The following is an 18,384-nucleotide window of genomic DNA, read 5'->3' as shown; positions in this document are numbered from 1 at the left end:
TTCTCCTTTGTCATGGGAAAGAGAAGGGCATGCAAATTTGTTTGTTTTAAGAGAAAGAGTTTTTGCTTTCCTTTATTGTTGTTCTTGTTTAACCCCTGAAGACTGTTTTATAATCCATCTGCAGTATAGGTCTCATCTCTCTGATAGGGATTTTGTGGATTCCCTGCAAGATTCATAGCTGTGAAGGTCTGAGTATAAATGTCCATCAATAAATTGAGTATTCGGTAAATACTGCTCTCTCCCTCCTCACCTCCCTCCACGCCCTCCCTCCCCCTCCCTTTGCCCTTGTTCATCTGCTTTCCTTATAGCAAGGGGAAGTTGACTGTTGGCCCCTGCCTTGCCCAGAGGTGGAGTGTGAATTCAGCGTCCTCCTAGAGAATGAGTGCTGCCCGCGCTGTGTCACCGACCCTTGCCAGGCCGACACCATCCGTAATGACATCACCAAAACTTGCCTGGACGAGATGAATGTGGTTCGCTTCACTGGGTCCTCTTGGATCAAACATGGCACTGAGTGTACTCTCTGCCAGTGCAAGGTAAAGCCCATTCATTATATTCAAGTGGGGAGCACTTGGCCAGCTGCACCCAGGATTCACAGACACTAATGTGCTTAACCTGGCCAATGGGAAGCATCTTCTTTCCTATTTACTGTTCAAACAGAGATGGGAGCAGGGCCACTCAGCTTTATTAGTGCCAAGGCTCACTGTCCTGTGCATCCTCTAATGCACATTCAGGGAGAAGCAGGTGCTTGGTCAGAAACCAGAATGATGGGTTACTAATATCACCAGAACAGAAAGAACCTACGTAAATTGCCCTAAAGCATCTAACTGTACACATCTTAAAAAAAAATAGTACAACACCAAACTTCATGTTTCTTTCATGATAGAAGACAATATTATTTTATTGATTTTTATCTAGTCCTTTTATGAGATAAGATATATCAGCAAAGTGAACATATTACGTTTTCCAAAGTGAAAATCAATATGGCAAAAATGGGCATATTTCTTGGTTTGTGGTGGTGAGTTACATTGATTTGAAAAATTTAAGATCTGTTGTTTACCATATTTTATTCCTACGGCTGGAGAAAAAATCATTATAAAGATTTTTCTTTTTATTCTCATAGGAAAATAGAGCATTGTGCCTTTTACTTCACTGAGAATAGAAATACTGGTAACGTAGACAGAGTATATAGAATTCACAGATGGTGACAACGTTGAAAGCATTAGAATCAACACTAGAACTAAGTAAATAATCTGGAAAGCTTAACAAGAAGAAAGCAAAGATGTCAGATTTTTCCCACCATAGCACAGCCAAATATCTATAACTGCTCTGGTTCTTTAAGTGAGCATTTCCATTTAAATTTTTTTTTTCAATAGAGCAATTTCATTCAGATTCATGTAGTACAAATTTCTTACTAGAGTGGCTTGATGTAACAGGACAAAGAAATGTGAAATGCTTTAAGTTTTGAGATGCTATTATCTATTTCAAACCAAAATTTCTAGCTCTTTCAATTAATGCAATTTGTCAATCAAGCACAGCTTTTCGGGGAACATTTAATGCAGTTTTCTAAAAGTGCATTAGCACATTTGGAAGTTACTTTTACTACTAAAAGTTACTAATAATGTATATGCAGTGCTGCTTTAATATACATTTTTTTAAATAGATCTTTACTGGAGTATAATTGCTTCACAATACTGTGTTACTTTCTGTTGTACACCAAAGTGAATCAGCCACATGCATACATATGTCCCCATATCCCCTCCCTCTTGAGCCTCCCTCCCACCCTCTCTATATACATTTGATATGAGTACATTTGAGTACATTTAATGGTGCATTATCTAGAAACTTCAGCATTCATGACCAGTAGGGAAATACTTTCTGACATTTAATTACCAAATAGAGTCGAGTCTCTTTACACTCTTAATCTGTTAGATTATTGTTCTGAGCAATGACAACAAATACATATACCGGGTGATAGAATGTAAAACACCAGATATAGCTCAGACAGATACTTCCAACAAAAGAAAGATGCATTCAGTAATAGGCAGAAAAACATTAGAGTGTTTTCTGGGGAAAAGAGTGTGAATGAACTTGTCATTCACCACCTTACAAACAACTACTAGGATTTTTTGGCTCATGGTAGAAATATAGTCCAGAAAGTATATTTTGACATTAAATTCATTTCTTGTCAGATAAGTGCCGATTCTCAGAGGTTACTATTTGATGCCATTTCCCTCTTCCCTTCTTATTAACTATGAGTTATAAGAATATCCTCAGTGTTACCAAATGAATCCCTAATACTCATCTTATTATGTTTATTTTGTGCTATTTTAAAAATGAAACTTATGCCAAACAAGCTTGAGAGATTTCATTGGAGGTGAGCATCCTTTACAATTTGGTGCTTTCAGAGCCCCGTTTCTGCTTATCATCTCCCCATCCTACCACTTCTGAGTTATTTGTTTTAGTCAATAAATACAAATTATGTGGGGTATTGTGCCAGAACCAGGGTAGAATGATAAGCAAAAATGGGTACAATCATTCCTGGAAATTTTTGCCCAGCAGCTTCTAGAGCTCTGCTGTCCAGTACAGTAGCCAGTAACCACACATGGCTATTTAAATTCATTGAAATTAAGTTAAAAATCCAATCCTCAGTCACACTAGCTACATTTCAAATGCTCACACATGCTAGTGGCTGTCATATTAGATAGCATATATAGAGAACCTTCCTATCATCGCAGAATATTGTATTGGAAAGCGCTGGCCTAGAGGTGAAGAATGTGGCATCTGGAATCAGGCTACCTGGATTGAAAGCCTGGTCAACCTCACTAGCAATGTCACCTCAAGGGATATTTATTAGTCTCTCTGTGGCTCCATCTTTCTCATCTAAAAATGGGAATACTAATAATACTTACCTAGGAATAATCATAGTACCTACTTGAGAAAGTTGCTGTAAGAATTAAGTGAGAAGATCCATACAAAGTTTCCGACACATTTCATATGCATTCAGAGTAAGCGCTCAATAAATGTTGACTATTATTATTGTAGGTAGTGGAGTATAGAAACATTAATTAAGTCATGAAACAGGTAAAGACAACATTACAAACTCTGATGGATGCTCTAAAGGAAAGTTGCACTGTGCTAAGAGGCTGTACAACGCATGAACCAGTTTTACTTTCTGAGGAATTAAGAGTTAGCTGGGAGAAATAGAGTTATGAGTTTCCCTTCCCTTTTTAAAGATCTCTTCAAATGTAATTTGCTTAGGTTAAAAAAAAATGTTTCCTCCACTCGGAAGTTGAATTCTTGCATCAAAAAAGAATTACTAATTTTGTCTTTCCTAAATCTAATAGAGACTACACACCCTTATGATGGGTCAGAGAGTTTTCAGGCAATTATGTTTTGAGCTCCAGACAATAAAGAGGGATGTACCCAGTTGAGAAATAAAGAGGGAGGAGGTATTAGAGAGTCATTCCCTTTAATAAATTATCACTGAGTGGGACACTTGGGAAATTGGAAACCGGAGGGCCACTTTTAACTCCTGGGGAGACTAGGTATAATACTGAGATAATTGAGGTATGGAAAAAAATAGTTTTACGTAGATGAAGCTCCTAACTTTCTAAATGTTGCCTTCATCTATTAGAAACCATAAACTTAAAGTTTGGAAAGTGGACATCTGTGCTAAAATTAGAATAGATAACTAAATTTATCTATGGAAAGAAATACCCCATTAATAAACAATATTATAATGAATACTTTAATATGTGATCAGGAGAGCTTTGCAAATCAAAACAGGAAGAAAGGATTATTCTATAAATACTGGAATGACTGGACAGCAGTTTGAAGGATGTAAGTTGTATATACTATTATATTATGTATCAAAACAAATTCCATGTGGAAAAAGTGATAAATATTAAAAATAAATCAAAGCAAAGATAAATAATCAAATATTTATCAAAATTCTTGAAGGAATATGCCTTTTCTAATTTAAAAGTGATAAAATCTACCTCAAAGAAAATTTAGAGCTTCTATAGATAAACAAAATTAGCAAAATAGATCACAACTAGACACTAAAAGATATTTTCAACAGATATGATTTCTTTATTAGATTAAAAATATACGAAAATTCATTTAAAAATACTTATTTCCCCATAAATAAATCAACAAAGGATGAATAAACAATTCACTAAAGAATACAGCTATCAAAAAAGAGGAAATCAATAGGATTTGAGAAGATGGTGGAAGAGTAAGAGGCGGAGATCACCTTCCTCCCCACAAATACTTCAGAAATACATCTACATGTGGAACAACTCCTACAGAACACCCGCTGAACGCTGGCAGAAGACCTTCAGACCTCCCAAAAGGCAAGAAACTCCCAACGTACCTGGGTACAGCAAAAGAAAAAACAGAGACAAAAGAATAGGGACGGGACCTGCACCAGTGGGAGGGAGCCGTGAAGGAGGAAAGGTTTCCACACACTAGGAAGCCCCTTCGTGGGCGGAGACTGTGGGTGGCAGAGGGGGGAAGCTTCAGAGCCGTGGAGGAGAGCACAGCAACAGGGGTGCAGAGGGCAAAGCAGAGAGATTCCCGCACAGAGGATCAGTGCGACCAGCACTCACCAGCCCAAGAGACTTGTCTGCTCACCCGCCGGGGTGGGTGGGGGCTGGGAGCTGAGGCTCAGGCTTTGGTCCGATCGCAGGGAGAGGACTGGCGGCGTGAACACAACCTGAAGGGGTTAGTGCACCACAGCTAGCCAGGAGGGATTCTGGAAACAAGCCTGGACCTGCAGAAGAGGCAAGAAACTTTTTCTTGCCTCTTTGTTTCCTGGTGCGCAAGGAGAGGGGATTAAGAGTGCTGCTTAAAGGAGCTCCAGAGACAGGCGTGAGCCGTGGCTAACAGCGCGGACCCCAGAGACAGGCATGAGATGCTAAGGCTGCTGCTGCGGCCACCAAGAAGCCTGTGTGTGAGCACAGGTCACTCTCCACACCTCCCTTCCGGGGAGCCTGTGCAGCCCGCCACTGCCAGGGTCCCGAGATCCAGGGACAACTTCTCCGGGAGAACGCATGGCACGCCTCAGGCTGTTGTAACATCACGCAGGCCTCTGCCGCCGGGCTCGCCCCGCATCCATACCCCTCCTCCCTCCCGGGCTGAGTGAGCCAGAGCCCCCGAAGCAGCTGCTCCTTTAACCCGGTCCTGTCTGAGCAAAGAACAGACACCCTCAGGCGACCTAACCGCAGAGGCAGGGCCAAATCCAAAGCTGAACCCTGGGAGCTGTGCGAACAAAGAAGAGAAAGGAAAATCTCTCCCAGCAGCCTCAGGAACAGTGGATTAAATCTCCACAATCAACTTGATGTACCCTGCATCTGTAGAATACCTGAATAGACAAAGAATCATTCCAAATTGAGGAGGTGGACTTTGAGAGCAAGATAGACTACCTTTTCCCTTTTTCCTCTTTTTGTGAGTGTGTATGTGTACGCTTCTGTGTGAGATTTTCTCTGTATAGCTTTGCTTTAACCATTTGTCCTAGGGTTCTGTCTGTCCATTTTTTTTTTTTTAAGTTTTAAAATTTTTTTCTTAATATTTTTTATTTTAATAACTTTATTTTATTTTATCTTACTTTATTTTATTTTATCCTCTTTCTTTCTTTCTTTCTATTTTATCTCCCTTTTATTCTGAGCCGTGTGGAGGACAGGCTTTTGGTGCTCCAGCCAGATGTCAGGGCTGTGCCTCTGAGGTGGGAGAGCCAACTTCAAGACAGTGGTCCACAAGAGACCTCCCAGCTCCATATAATATCACATGGCAAAAATCTCCCAGAGATCTCCATCTCAACACCAGCACCCAGCTTCACTCAACGACCAGCAAGCTACAGTGCTGGACACCCTATGCCAAACAACTAGCAAGACAGGAACACAATCCCACCCATTAGCAGAGAGGCTGCCTAAAATCATAATAAGTCCACAGACACCCCAAAACACACCACCAGATGTGTACCTGCCCACTAGAGAGACAAGATCCAGCCTCATCCACCAGAATACAGGCACTAGTCCCCTCCACCTGGAAGCCTACACAACCCACTGAACCAACTTTAGCCACTGGAGACAGACATCAAAAACAATGGGAACTACAAACCTGCAGCCTGCAAAAAGGAGACCCCAAACACAGTGAGATAAGCAAAATGAGAAGACAGAAAAACACACAGCAGATGAAGGAGCAAGATAAAAATGCACCAGACCTAAAAAATGAAGAGGAAATAGGCAGTCTACCTGAAAAAGAATTCAGAATAATGATAGTAAAGATCCAAAATCTTGGAAATAAAATAGAGAAAATGCAAGAAACATTTAACAAGGATCTAGAAGAACGAAAGAGGAAACAAGCAACGATGAACAACACAATAAATGAAATTTAAAATACTCTAGAAGGGATCAATATCAGAATAACTGAGGCAGAAGAACGAATAAGTGACCTGGAGATAAAATAGTGGAAGTAACTACTGCAGAGCAGAATAAAGAAAAAAGAATGAAAAGAAATGAGGACAGTCTCAGAGACCTCTGGGACAACATTAAACACACCAACATTCGAATTATAGGGGTCCCAGAAGAAAAAGTGAAAAACAAAGGGTCTGAGAAAATATTTGAAGAGATTATAGTTGAAAACATCCCTAATATGGGAAAGGAAATAGTTAAGCAAGTCCAGGAAGCATAGAGAGTCCCATACAGGATAAATCCAAGGAGAAACATGCCAAGACACATAATAATCAAACTGTCAAAAATTAAATACAAAGAAAACATATTAAAAGCAGCAAGGGAAAAACAACAAATAACACACAAGGGAATCCCCATAAGGTTAACAGCTGATCTTTCAGCAGAAACTCTGCAAGTCAGAAAGGAGTGGCAGGACATATTTAAAGTGATGGAGAAAAATCTACAACCAAGATTTCTGTACCCAGCAAGGATCTCATTCAGATTTGATGGCGAAATTAAAACCATTACAGACAAGCAAAAGCTGAGAGAGTTCAGAACCACCAAATCATCTTTACAACAAATGCTAAAGGAACTTCTCTAGGCAGGAAACACAAGAGAAGGAAAAGACCTACCATAACACACCCGAAACAATTAAGAAAATGGGAATAGGGACATACATATCGATAATTATGTTCAATGTAAATGGATTAAATGCTCCAACCAAAAGACACAGACGGGCTGAATGAATACAAAAACAAGAACCGTATATATGCTGTCTACAAGAGACCCACTTCAGACCTAGGGACACATACAGACTGAAAGTGAGGGGATGGAAAAACATATTCCATGCAAATGGAAATCAGAAGAAAGCTGGAGTAGCAATTCTCATATCAGACAAAATAGACTTTAAGATAAAGACTATTACAAGAGACAAAGAAGGACACTACATAATGATCAAGGGATCGATCCAAGAAAAAGGTATAACAATTGTAAATATTTATGCACGCAATGTAGGAGCACCTCAATACATAAGGCAAATACTAAGAGCCATAAAGAGGAAATCAACAGTAACACAATCATAGTAGGGGACTTTAACACCCCACTTTCACCAATGGACAGATCATCCAAAATGAAAGTAAAAAAGGAAACACAAACTTTAAATGATACATTAAACAAAATGGACTTAATTGATATTTATGAGACACTCCATGCAAAAACAACAGAATACACATTTTTCTCAAGTGCTCATGGAACATTCTCCAGGATACATCATATCTTGGGTCACAAATCTAGCCTTGGTAATATTAAAAAAATTGAAATCGTATCAAGTATCTTTTCCGACCACAACGCTGTAAGACTAGATTTCAATTACAGGAAAAGATCTATAAAAAATACAAACACATAGAAGCTAAACAATACACTACTTAATAACGAAGTGATCACTGAATAAACCAAAGAGGAAATCAAAAAATATCTAGAAACAAATGACTATGGAGACACAACGACCCAAAACCTATGGGATGCAGCAAAAGTAGTTGTAAGAGGGAAGTTCATAGCAATACAATCCTACCTTAAGAAACAGGAAACATCTCAAATAAACAACCTAACCTTATACCTAAAGAAATTAGATAAAGAGGAACAAAAAAAACCCCAAAGTTAGCAGAAGGAAAGAAATCATAAAGATCAGATCAGAAATAAATGAAAAAGAAATGAAGGAAATGATAGCAAAGATCAATAAAACTAAAAGCTGGTTCTTTGAGAAGATAAACAGAATTGATAAACCATTAGCCAGACCCATCAAGAAAAAGAGGGAGAAAACTCAAATCAATAGAATTAGAAATGAAAAAGAAGAAGTAACAACTAACACTGCAGGAATAAAAGGGGCATGAGAGATTACTACAAGCAACTCTATGCCAATAAAATGGACAACCTGGAAGAAATGGACAAATTCATAGAAATGCACAACCTACTGAGACTGAACCAGGAAGAAATAGAAAATATAAACAGACCAATCACAGCACTGAAATTGAAACTCAGATTAAAAATCTTCCAACAAACAAAAGCCCAGGACCAGATGGCTTCACAGGTGAATTCTATCAAACATTTACAGAAGAGCTAACATCTCTCCTTCTCAAATTCTTCCAAAATATAGCAGAGGGAGGAACACTCCCACACTCATTCTACGAGGCCACCATTATCCTGATACCAAAACCAGACAAAGATGTCACAAAGAAAGAAAACTACAGGCCAGTATCACTGATGAACATAGATGCAAAAATCCTCAACAAAATACTAGCAAACAGAATCCAACAGCACATTAAAAGGATCATGCACCATGATCAAGTGGGATTTATCCCAGTAATGCAAGGATTCTTCAATATACGCAAATCAATCAATGTGATACACCATATTAACAAATTGAAGAATAAAAACCATATGATCATCTCAATAGATGCAGAGAAAGCTTTCAACAAAATTCAACACCCATTTATGATAAAAACCCTCCAGAAAGTAGGCATAGAGGGAACTTTCCTCAACATAATAAAGGCCATATACGACAAACCCACAGCCAAGATCATCCTCAATGGTGAAAAACTGAAACCATTTCCACTAAGATCAGGAACAAGATAAGGTTGCTCACTCTCACCACTATTATTCAACATAGTTTGGAAGTTTTAGCCATAGCAATCAGAGAAGAAAAAGAAATAAAAGGAATCCAAATTGGAAAAGAAGAAGTAAAGCTGTCACTGTTTGCAGGTGACATGATACTATACATAGAGAATCCTAAAGATGCTACCAGAAAGCTGCTAGAGCTAATCAATGAATTTGTAGCACGATGCAAAATTAATGCACAGAAATCTCTGGCGTTCTTATACACTATTGATGAAAAATCTGAAAGTGAAATTAAGAAAACACTCCCATTTACCATTGCAACAAAAAGAATAAAATATCTAGGTATAAGCCTACCTAAGGAGACAAAAGACCTGTATGCAGAAAATTATAAGACACTGATGAAAGAAATTAAAGATGATACAAATAGATGGAGAGATATACCATGTTCTTGGACTGGAAGAATCAACATTGTGAAAATGACTCTACTACCCAAAGCAATCTACAGATTCAATGCAATCCCTATCTAACTACCACTGGCATTTTTCACAGAACTAGAACAAAAAATTTCACAATCTGTATGGAAAAACAAAAGACCCTGAATAGCCAAAGCAATCTTGAGAACAAAAAATGGAGCTGGAGTTATCAGGCTCCCTGACTTCAGGCTATACTACAAAGCAACAGTAATCAAGACAGTATGGTACTGGCACAAAAACAGAAATATAGATCAATGGAACAGGATAGGAAGCTCAGAGATAAATCCACGCACATATGGTTACCTTATCTTTGATAAAGGAGGCAAGAATATACAGTGGAGAAAAGACAACCTCTTCAATAAGTGGTGCTGGGAAAACTGGACAGCTACATGGAAAAGAATGAAATTAGAACACTCCCTAACACCATACACAAAAATAAACTCAAAATGGATTAAAGACCTAAATGTAAGGCCAGACACAATCAAACTCTTAGAGGAAAACATAGGCAGAACACTCTGACATAAATCACAGCAAGATCCTTTTTGACCCACTTCCTAGAGAAATAGAAATAAAAACAAAAATAAACAAATGGGACCTAATGAATCCTAAAAGCTTTTGCACAGCAAAGGAAACCATAAACAGGACCAAAAGACAACCCTCAGAATGGGAGAAAATATTTGCAAATGAAGCAACTGACAAAGGTTTAATCTCGAAAATTTACAAGCATCTCATGCAGCTCAATATCAAAAAGACAAATATCCCAATCCAAAAATGGGCAGAAGACTTAAATAGACATTTCTCCAAAGAAGATATACAGATTGCCAACAAACACATAAAAGAATGCTCAATATCATTAATCATTATAGAAATGCAAATCAAAACTACAATGAGATATCATTTCACACCGGTCAGAATGGCCATCATGAAAAAATCTAGAAACAATAAATGCTGGAGAGGGTGTGTAGGAAAGGGAACACTTTTGCACTGTTGTTTGGGAATGTAGATTGATACAGCCACTATGGTTCCTTAAAAAACTACAAATAGAACTCCCATACGACCCAGCAATCCCACTACTGGGCATATACCCTGAGAAAACCATAATTCAAAAAGAGTCATTTACCAAAATGTTCATTGCAGCTCTATTTACAATAGCCAGGACATGGAAGCAACCTAAGTGTCCATCAACAGATGAATGGATAAAGAAGATGTGGCACATATATACAATGGAATATTACTCAGCCATAAAAAGAAACAAAATTGAGTTATTTGTAGTGAGGTGGATGGACCTAGAGTCTGTCATACAGAGTGAAGTAACTCAGAAAGAGAAAAACAAATACCATATGCTAACACATATATATGGAATCTAAGGAAAAAAAAGTCGTGAAGAACCTAGGGGTCAGACGGGAATAAAGACACAGTCCTACTAGAGCATGGACCTGAGGATATGGGGAGCAGGAAGGGTAAGCTGTGACAAAGCGAGAGAGTGGCATGGACATATATACACTACCAAACGTAAAATAGATAGCTAGTGGGACGTTGCTGCATAGCACAGGGAGATTAGCTAGGTGGTTTGTGACCACCTAGAGGGGTGGGATAGGGAGGGTGGGAGGGAGGGAGATGCAAAAGGGAAGAGATATGGGAACATACGTATATGTATAACTGATTCACTTTGTTATAAAGCAGAAACTAACACACCTTTGTAAAGCAATTATACTCCAATAAAGATGTTAAAAAAATAAAAAAATAGACATAGACTGTCATGTAATACTGCAAAAAAAAGAGGAAATCAGTGTTTTAAATTATTGACACTTAAATATAAACTAACTTAATTATTATTTTCACATACTACGGTAAAAAAATATTTCACCATAATTTCCAATGCTGACAGAGGTGTACTGGAATTGTAATTCTTATGCAATGTTAGTGACATTGAAAAATACATGTCAGGAACCAGACATACATCTCCTTGCCCACTCCCTGTCCCCACAAAAATGTCCAGAAGATCCCACTAATCCTGGGTCTGAGAATCCAACCTAAAGAAATAATCTAAAATATGGAGCAAACTATATGCATCGTAATATTAACCTCAACATTAATTGCCATGCAGAATCAAGGAAGAAATCAAAATATCCAACAAATGAAAAATGGGTTAAATAAATTATGGTAACTCTGTAACATATAACATATCATAATTATATAATATGTAATTATATGATTGCATTATTCAATTATTCATGTACTAACAATGCTTATAATAAAAATCAAGATAAAAATACTATGTGTGATTACATATGCACTTTGATTACAAGAAGGTTGAAAATAAAGGAATATGAAGTGAATTCTATTAGGACATACTAAAATATTCATAATAGTGGGATTTTAAATTATTAATTTTTATATAGATTATTTATAGCCACATATTATATATGAATATGTAATTACATATATTTATTATATCTATAGTATGTGTAGTTTATAAACATATTAATATATTAATACCATATAGTGATTGATAAGTAAATAATAAATATATTAAATATAAATAAGAGTAAAATATATATTATATATGTCATATATAAACATTTTACTGAAAGCTAAAAGTCAGCTGTCTTCTAATCTTAATGTTATAGAGTTTACCATGCAAAGAGTGATGATGACTTCTTTGCCAGTAAATATAGCCAAAAATAACAAGGTGTTAAGGAAACTTACTGTGTTACTACATAAAAATAGATGTTATAATTAGTTATGACAGTAGGTGATTACTATTCATAGCAACCTGAGTTTCAGTGGGTCACTTTTTATTCTAGTTTTTATCAAGGTAATGTTTGTTAAGGTGAAATGCATAGTTATTTTGTATATAATTTTATAAGTTTGGTGAATCAAAATACAGAATATTTCCAGCAATCTAGCAAGTACCCTTTTGTCCCCTTCCAGATAATATCTACTTCTCATAGGAAACCTCAATTTTATTTCAGTATAGCAAATTTATTTTCCTATTTAAAAATTTCATATAAATGGATCGCACAGTATGTATTCTTTTATATCTAATGGTGAATTGACCAGTTTATCATTATGTAATGTCCCTCCTTATCTCTAGCAAGGCTTCTAGACTTGATGTCAATTTTGACTGGTACTTTGTTTTTTTTTTAATATTCATTCATTTATTTAGTTGAACCGGGTCTTAGTTGCAGTCGGCGGGCTCCTTAATTGCGGCTTGCCAGCTCATTAGTTGCAACACATGGGCTCCTTAGTTGTGGCAGGCAGCCTCCTTAGTTGTGGCATGCAAACTCTTAGTTGCAGCATGCATGTGGGATCTAGTTCCTTCACCAGGGATCAAACCCAGGCCCACTGCATTGGGATCATGGAGCCTTATCCACTGCACCACCAGGGAAGTCCATTGTCTGGTACTTTTGTAGCCACACAGTATATTGTTTTGATTCATCCACTTTCAACCTATCTATGGTTTTATATTTAAAGTGCATTTTTTATAGATAATGTATAAATAGTTCTTACTTTTTTATCCAGTGTGACAATCTCTGGCTTTTAATTGAAGTGTTAGTCCATTTAATATTGTTTTTGATGTTGGTGGATTTTGGCCCACCATTTTGCCATTTGTTTTCTACTTGTTCCATCTATTTTTTGTATTCTTAATCATCTATTCCTTCCTTCTTTTTATTTGTTAATATTTTTAATGTTATTCAATTTTACTTGTTCTTTTGAATTCTTAACTATAACTCTTTATGATTGTTTTAGTTGTTGGTATAGGAGTAGTAACATATATCATTCATTTATTACAGTATAATAAGATTTAATATTATACTAATTCATATAAAATGTAAGAACTTTGGAATAATATAATCCCATTCCGCTAACCTTTGCACTATAATAATCATATATTTATAACTATGTATACTATAAACTAAAAATCTGTATTACTATCAATATTTTTGCTTTAATAAGTCAAATATCTTTGAAGCAAATTAATAGAAGAAAAATGATATATTTTAATTTTATATTTATTTCATATTTATATTTATTCTCATATTTACCATTTCTTGTGCTCTTCATTTCTTCTCACACATGTTAATCTCCATGTAGTGTTATTTCCCTTTATCTTGAATAACTTCCTTTAGCATTTTCCATATTGCAGATATACTGGCCACAAATTCTCTCAACTTACATTTATTTGAAAATGTCTTTATTTTTGAAGGATATTCAACTAAATATAGAATTCAGGATTGACAGATTTGTCCCAGCACTTAAAAGTGGTACTCTACTGTTTTCTAGTTTCTACTATTTCTGATAAGGATTCAGCTATCATTTGTACTTTTGTTCCCTTATATGTAATATGTCTTTTTTTTCTCCTCTGTCTCCTTTCATGATTCTTTCTTTATCTTTGGTTTTTAGAGTTTTGACTATGATGCACTTAAGTATTTTTTTTTTTTTGTCCTCTTTGGTATTTGCTGGGCTTTTTGAGTATCTAAGTAGATTTTTTTCACCAAATTTGAGAAAAATTTGGCCATTGTTTCTTCAGATATTTGGTCTGCCACATTATTTCCCTCCTATTCTTCTGCGACTCTAGTTACACATGTGTTATATGGTTTAATATTATCCTGAAGGTCACTGAGGTTCTATTTTTATTTCGATCACATTCTCTTTTTTTTAAAGATTGGATAATTTCTATTTTTTTAATTTATTGACTATTTCTTCTGCCATCTCTAATCTGCTGTTAAACCCATCCAATGAATTTTTCATTTCGAATATTGCACTTTTCAGTTCCAGAATTTTTTCTTTTTTTTTTTTTGCGGTACGTGGGCCTCTCACTGCTGCGGCCTCTCCTGTTGCGGAGCACAGGCTCCGGACGCACAGGCCCAGTGGCCATGGCTCATGGGCCCAGCCGTTCCGCGGCATGTGGGATCTTCCCGAACCAGGGCACGAACCTGTGTCCCCTGCGTCGGCAGGCGGACTCTCAACCACTGCGCCACCAGGGAAGCCCCAGAATTTTTATTTAATTCTATTTATAGTTTCATTTCTCTGCTGTAACTTACCATGTTTTATCATTCATTATGACCATCTTTTTTTTACATCTTTGTACGTATTAGTAATAGCTACTTTCTAGTCTTTACCATCTGGATTAACTTTGAGTCATTTCTATTCACTAGTTTTTCTCTTGATGAGGAGTCACTTTTTTCTGCTTTTCTTCACATGTCTAGTAATATTTATGGTTTACTGGATATTGTGGATAATACATAGTATAGACCCTACATTCTGTTAGCTTCTTCTGAAGACTATTTTTGTTCTAGCAGATTGCAAATTACTGGCCAGTCATCTTGCAGTTGGAAAGGCTGGGCTTTACATTGGTTAGGTGGGTGTATTCCAGGTGTACCCTTAGTTTTCGGGTGAATCTCTTAATCTTGAGACATCATTTTCTTCCTAATCATGGCCCTTTTGGGCTTTCAATGGAAAGCCTGAATTTTTTATCTGTCCCTTCTAACTTGGCAGGACATAGATTTTAAACCCACAGTGAGCAGCATCTGAAATATCTGCTCAAATCTTTCAAACTTCAAGCTGTGACTCTCTGATTGTCTCTTTAGAGTCTCCTCTGCAATTCAAAGACCCGCCACAGATTTGAGGGGAGTTGACATGCTGATTCACTCCCTCCTTTCTAGACATTTCCTCCTGAATTTCCAGCCACTCTGGCAGCCCAACAGAGCCCTAAATGTTGTCCTCTGACACGTGGGCCCTATCAGATTGTGGCTTTCTGCTTAAGTTATACTTATCCTAAGCATCACAGACTAGGAGTGCCCTAAGGGAAAATGCCAATTAAAAATGAATCTCAAACAGTACATCTTCCTTCTTTTAAAGATTGAAACTCCTCCAGTGTCTACCTGCTTTTAGTCACTCTCCATTGCTTTAAATAGTTTTTATATTTTTTCCAAACTTTATAGTTATCCATAGGAGGGATAGTGAGTCGATAGTCTTAAAAGTAACTCTGCCATTACTGAAACAGGAACCCCAGTGGAATATTTTATCAATATTTCTTGTATGAGCTATGTTTCCCTAATTGGGGAGCTTCCAATGACATGCTCTGTGGAGCATTTATGTTGCTATAGCAGAATTGATATGGAATGAGAAAAACACTACTGGAAGACTTGCAAAATATACCTTCTCTTCCTAAAACATACTCATACTCCAAACATTCCCTAACTCTCTTTCTGCTCAAAATCCATACAATTTGAGAAACTGATATTCTCAGGAACTGGTACACCCCTCCCTTCATTGGGTCAATGGATTGGGAAAGATCATGTGACCAGGTTATGGCCAGAAAACCTCTGCCTCTGAGCGTAATGACAAAGCTTTAAAATGCAGCTAGAGATCCAAGAGATGGATGTCACCTTCGTTTGCTGTCAGAATAAGAACTCTGCTTAATAACAATTTAAAAAGAAAGAGGATTAAGTTAAATTGATAACACTCTTCTTGGATATAGACTGGCTTTTCCCTCATTTGGTAAGCTTCAACAAAGGCTAAAGTACCAAAGTCCTTTCTTAAGTTTTATCTTACATGAACAGACCCTTTTGGTTTTATCATATTAAGGTCTGATACATTTTCAATCATCTAAAGTCAATTATCTGAGAGAATATATCTAATAGAAGATGAGTTTTAGAGTCAGGCTAACCTGAATTTTAATCCCAGCTGTACCATTATATTAGCTTTGTGATTTGGGCCATGATATTTAAGCTTTCTGATCTTCAGTTTCTGAACCTAAAAAAACATGACTATTAATAGTGATCCTACTGGGAATGCTCTGAGGTTGAAATTAGATAATGTATTTAAAGTGCCTGGCAAAGTATCTGACACAGAGTACGCACTCAAAAAGTAGAAGGGTATTATCATCTTATGATTGTGGTAACAATACTAACATTTTCATTATTAGCTAGCCAGTGGAAGAAAGAGCGCAAGGATTCAAAAGAACAAGATACAGATTTTTTTCCTCTCTGTAATACACCATACTCTTTTGGTACTTTGTTATAAAAACTAATTATGGGGGCTTCCCTGGTGGCGCAGTGGTTGAGAGTCCGCCTGCCGATGCAGGGGACACGGGTTCGTGCCCCGGTCCGGGAAGATCCCACATGCCGTGGAGCGGCTGGGCCCGTGAGCCATGGCCACTGAGCCTGCGTGTCCGGATCCTGTGCTCTGCAATGGGAAAGGCCACAACAGTGAGAGGCCCGCGTACCGCAAAAAAAAAAAACAAAAAACCTAATTATGCATATCTGGCTCTTCCTTGACTATTTTTCCTGCCTCATCTCTACACTGTTTTCTTCACCAACTTAAAATTCTCACCCAGACCAAACCTTTTTAGGTTTCTTAACTACGCAAAACTCTTTTCACTTGAAAGCCTTTTATTCATTCTGTTCCCTGGCTCTTGGCCTACCTTTTCACAGATCTGTCTTGAGGTCTTGGTTTAAACATCACTGCTACAGAGAAGTCTACTCTGGCCACCCAGTCTAAGTAGCCAGACATTTATTAATCTCATGACATCACCTAGTTTGTTTCTTTTCTAGCACTTTTCACAATTTTTGATTGTACATTTGCTTGTTAATTCCCCCCCACAAAACTATAAGCCTTGTCCTATGAGGGTAGTGACCATATCTGCTTTATTCATTCATCAGCATATCTCGGGCTCAATTTAGTCAATGCTTATTTTGTGAATGGGCAAACCAAACAACAAATGTGAGCTAAGAGAGTGCCATGGGGTAAATAAAGTTGGCTTATGATTTGCCGCAAATAACTGGCCATAGTTTGTTCTGCAACAGTAGAGGCATGAAAAGTGATTGAGCCATTGAACTTTCAGGGGCACCTAAATAACAAATAAACCATTCGGTTATGTTATGTGTACCAATCGATGCGTATTGACTAATGGCTTAAAAAGTAATACCATGCTTTTTTTCCCCTCTCTTCTCTAGAATGGCCACATCTGTTGCTCAGTGGATCCACAGTGCCTTCAGGAACTGTGAAGTTAACTGTCTCACTGGAAATTTCTGTTTAAAGAATGTTCTTTCATTAAAAAGACCAAAAAAAAAAAAATTGAAGCGGATGATTTGTGGGCAGCTAAGTGCAGCATTGTTAATAGCTGAGTAAACTTTCCATTATGAAATTTGTGGAGCTTGAGAAAATCACAAAAGGAAACTTCTTGGGGCAAAACTAGACCAGAATTCCACCTGAACTGCGTCTGATGTTGGCATGTAGAAGAATGCGTATGAAATACACACCATGACATCACGACCTCTGGATGTAAAGCCTGAGCTTACGGGAGCTTCGGAAGCCTCTAGCTTCACTGGTGCAGAAAATTTTCCTCTAGATCAGAATCTTCACAAATCAGTTCAGTTCTTCACTGCAAAAAATAAAATGTAAGGCAGTGAACGAATTCTGTTTTCCGAAGCAAAGCAAGGAAGCTATAACATGTTATATGTACAGTATACACTCTGAGAAGAAATCTGAAACGAGTTATTGTCATGATAAAAATAACGCACAGGCATGGTTACTTAATATTTTCTAACAAGAGATGTCATCCTTATTTCATTGTTTTACTGCACTTAATATTATTTGGTTGAATTTGTTAAGTATAAGCTCGTTCTTGTGTAAAATTAAATAAATATTTCTCTTACCTTATAACATGTCCAAGTGTCTGCATAATGTGTTCCTTTTCCCCCACAGATGCCTCAGTATACAAACTGCTTTCTAGTTCCGCTGATGAGAAACCCCCACCATGCTATTCCCAAACTGAAAGGTGATTTTCACTCCATTTCATGCCGAAGTGGCGGGGAGGTGGGTGATGGATACCTTTG

At 37.2% G+C, this 18,384-nt stretch overlaps 1 protein-coding gene across 1 annotated transcript in view; it reads left to right on the top strand.

The window, feature by feature from the left end:
• NELL2 (neural EGFL like 2) overlaps window positions 1-18,172 on the top strand; it is a 378,381-nt gene extending 360,209 nt beyond the window's left edge. Inside the window, exons 20-21 of the mRNA XM_082665093.1 lie at window positions 309-533; window positions 17,503-18,172. Coding sequence (XP_082521219.1) covers window positions 309-533; window positions 17,503-17,553 — 276 coding nt within the window. The 3' untranslated portion in view covers window positions 17,554-18,172. The remainder of the gene's footprint in view (window positions 1-308; window positions 534-17,502) is intronic.
• Window positions 18,173-18,384: the final 212 nt, after the last annotated feature.

This window comes from Grampus griseus (assembly GCF_964374135.1).
Source record: "Grampus griseus genome assembly, chromosome: 11".
Lineage (NCBI taxonomy): Eukaryota > Metazoa > Chordata > Mammalia > Artiodactyla > Delphinidae > Grampus > Grampus griseus.
This window is presented reverse-complemented; position numbering and strand designations above follow the sequence as displayed.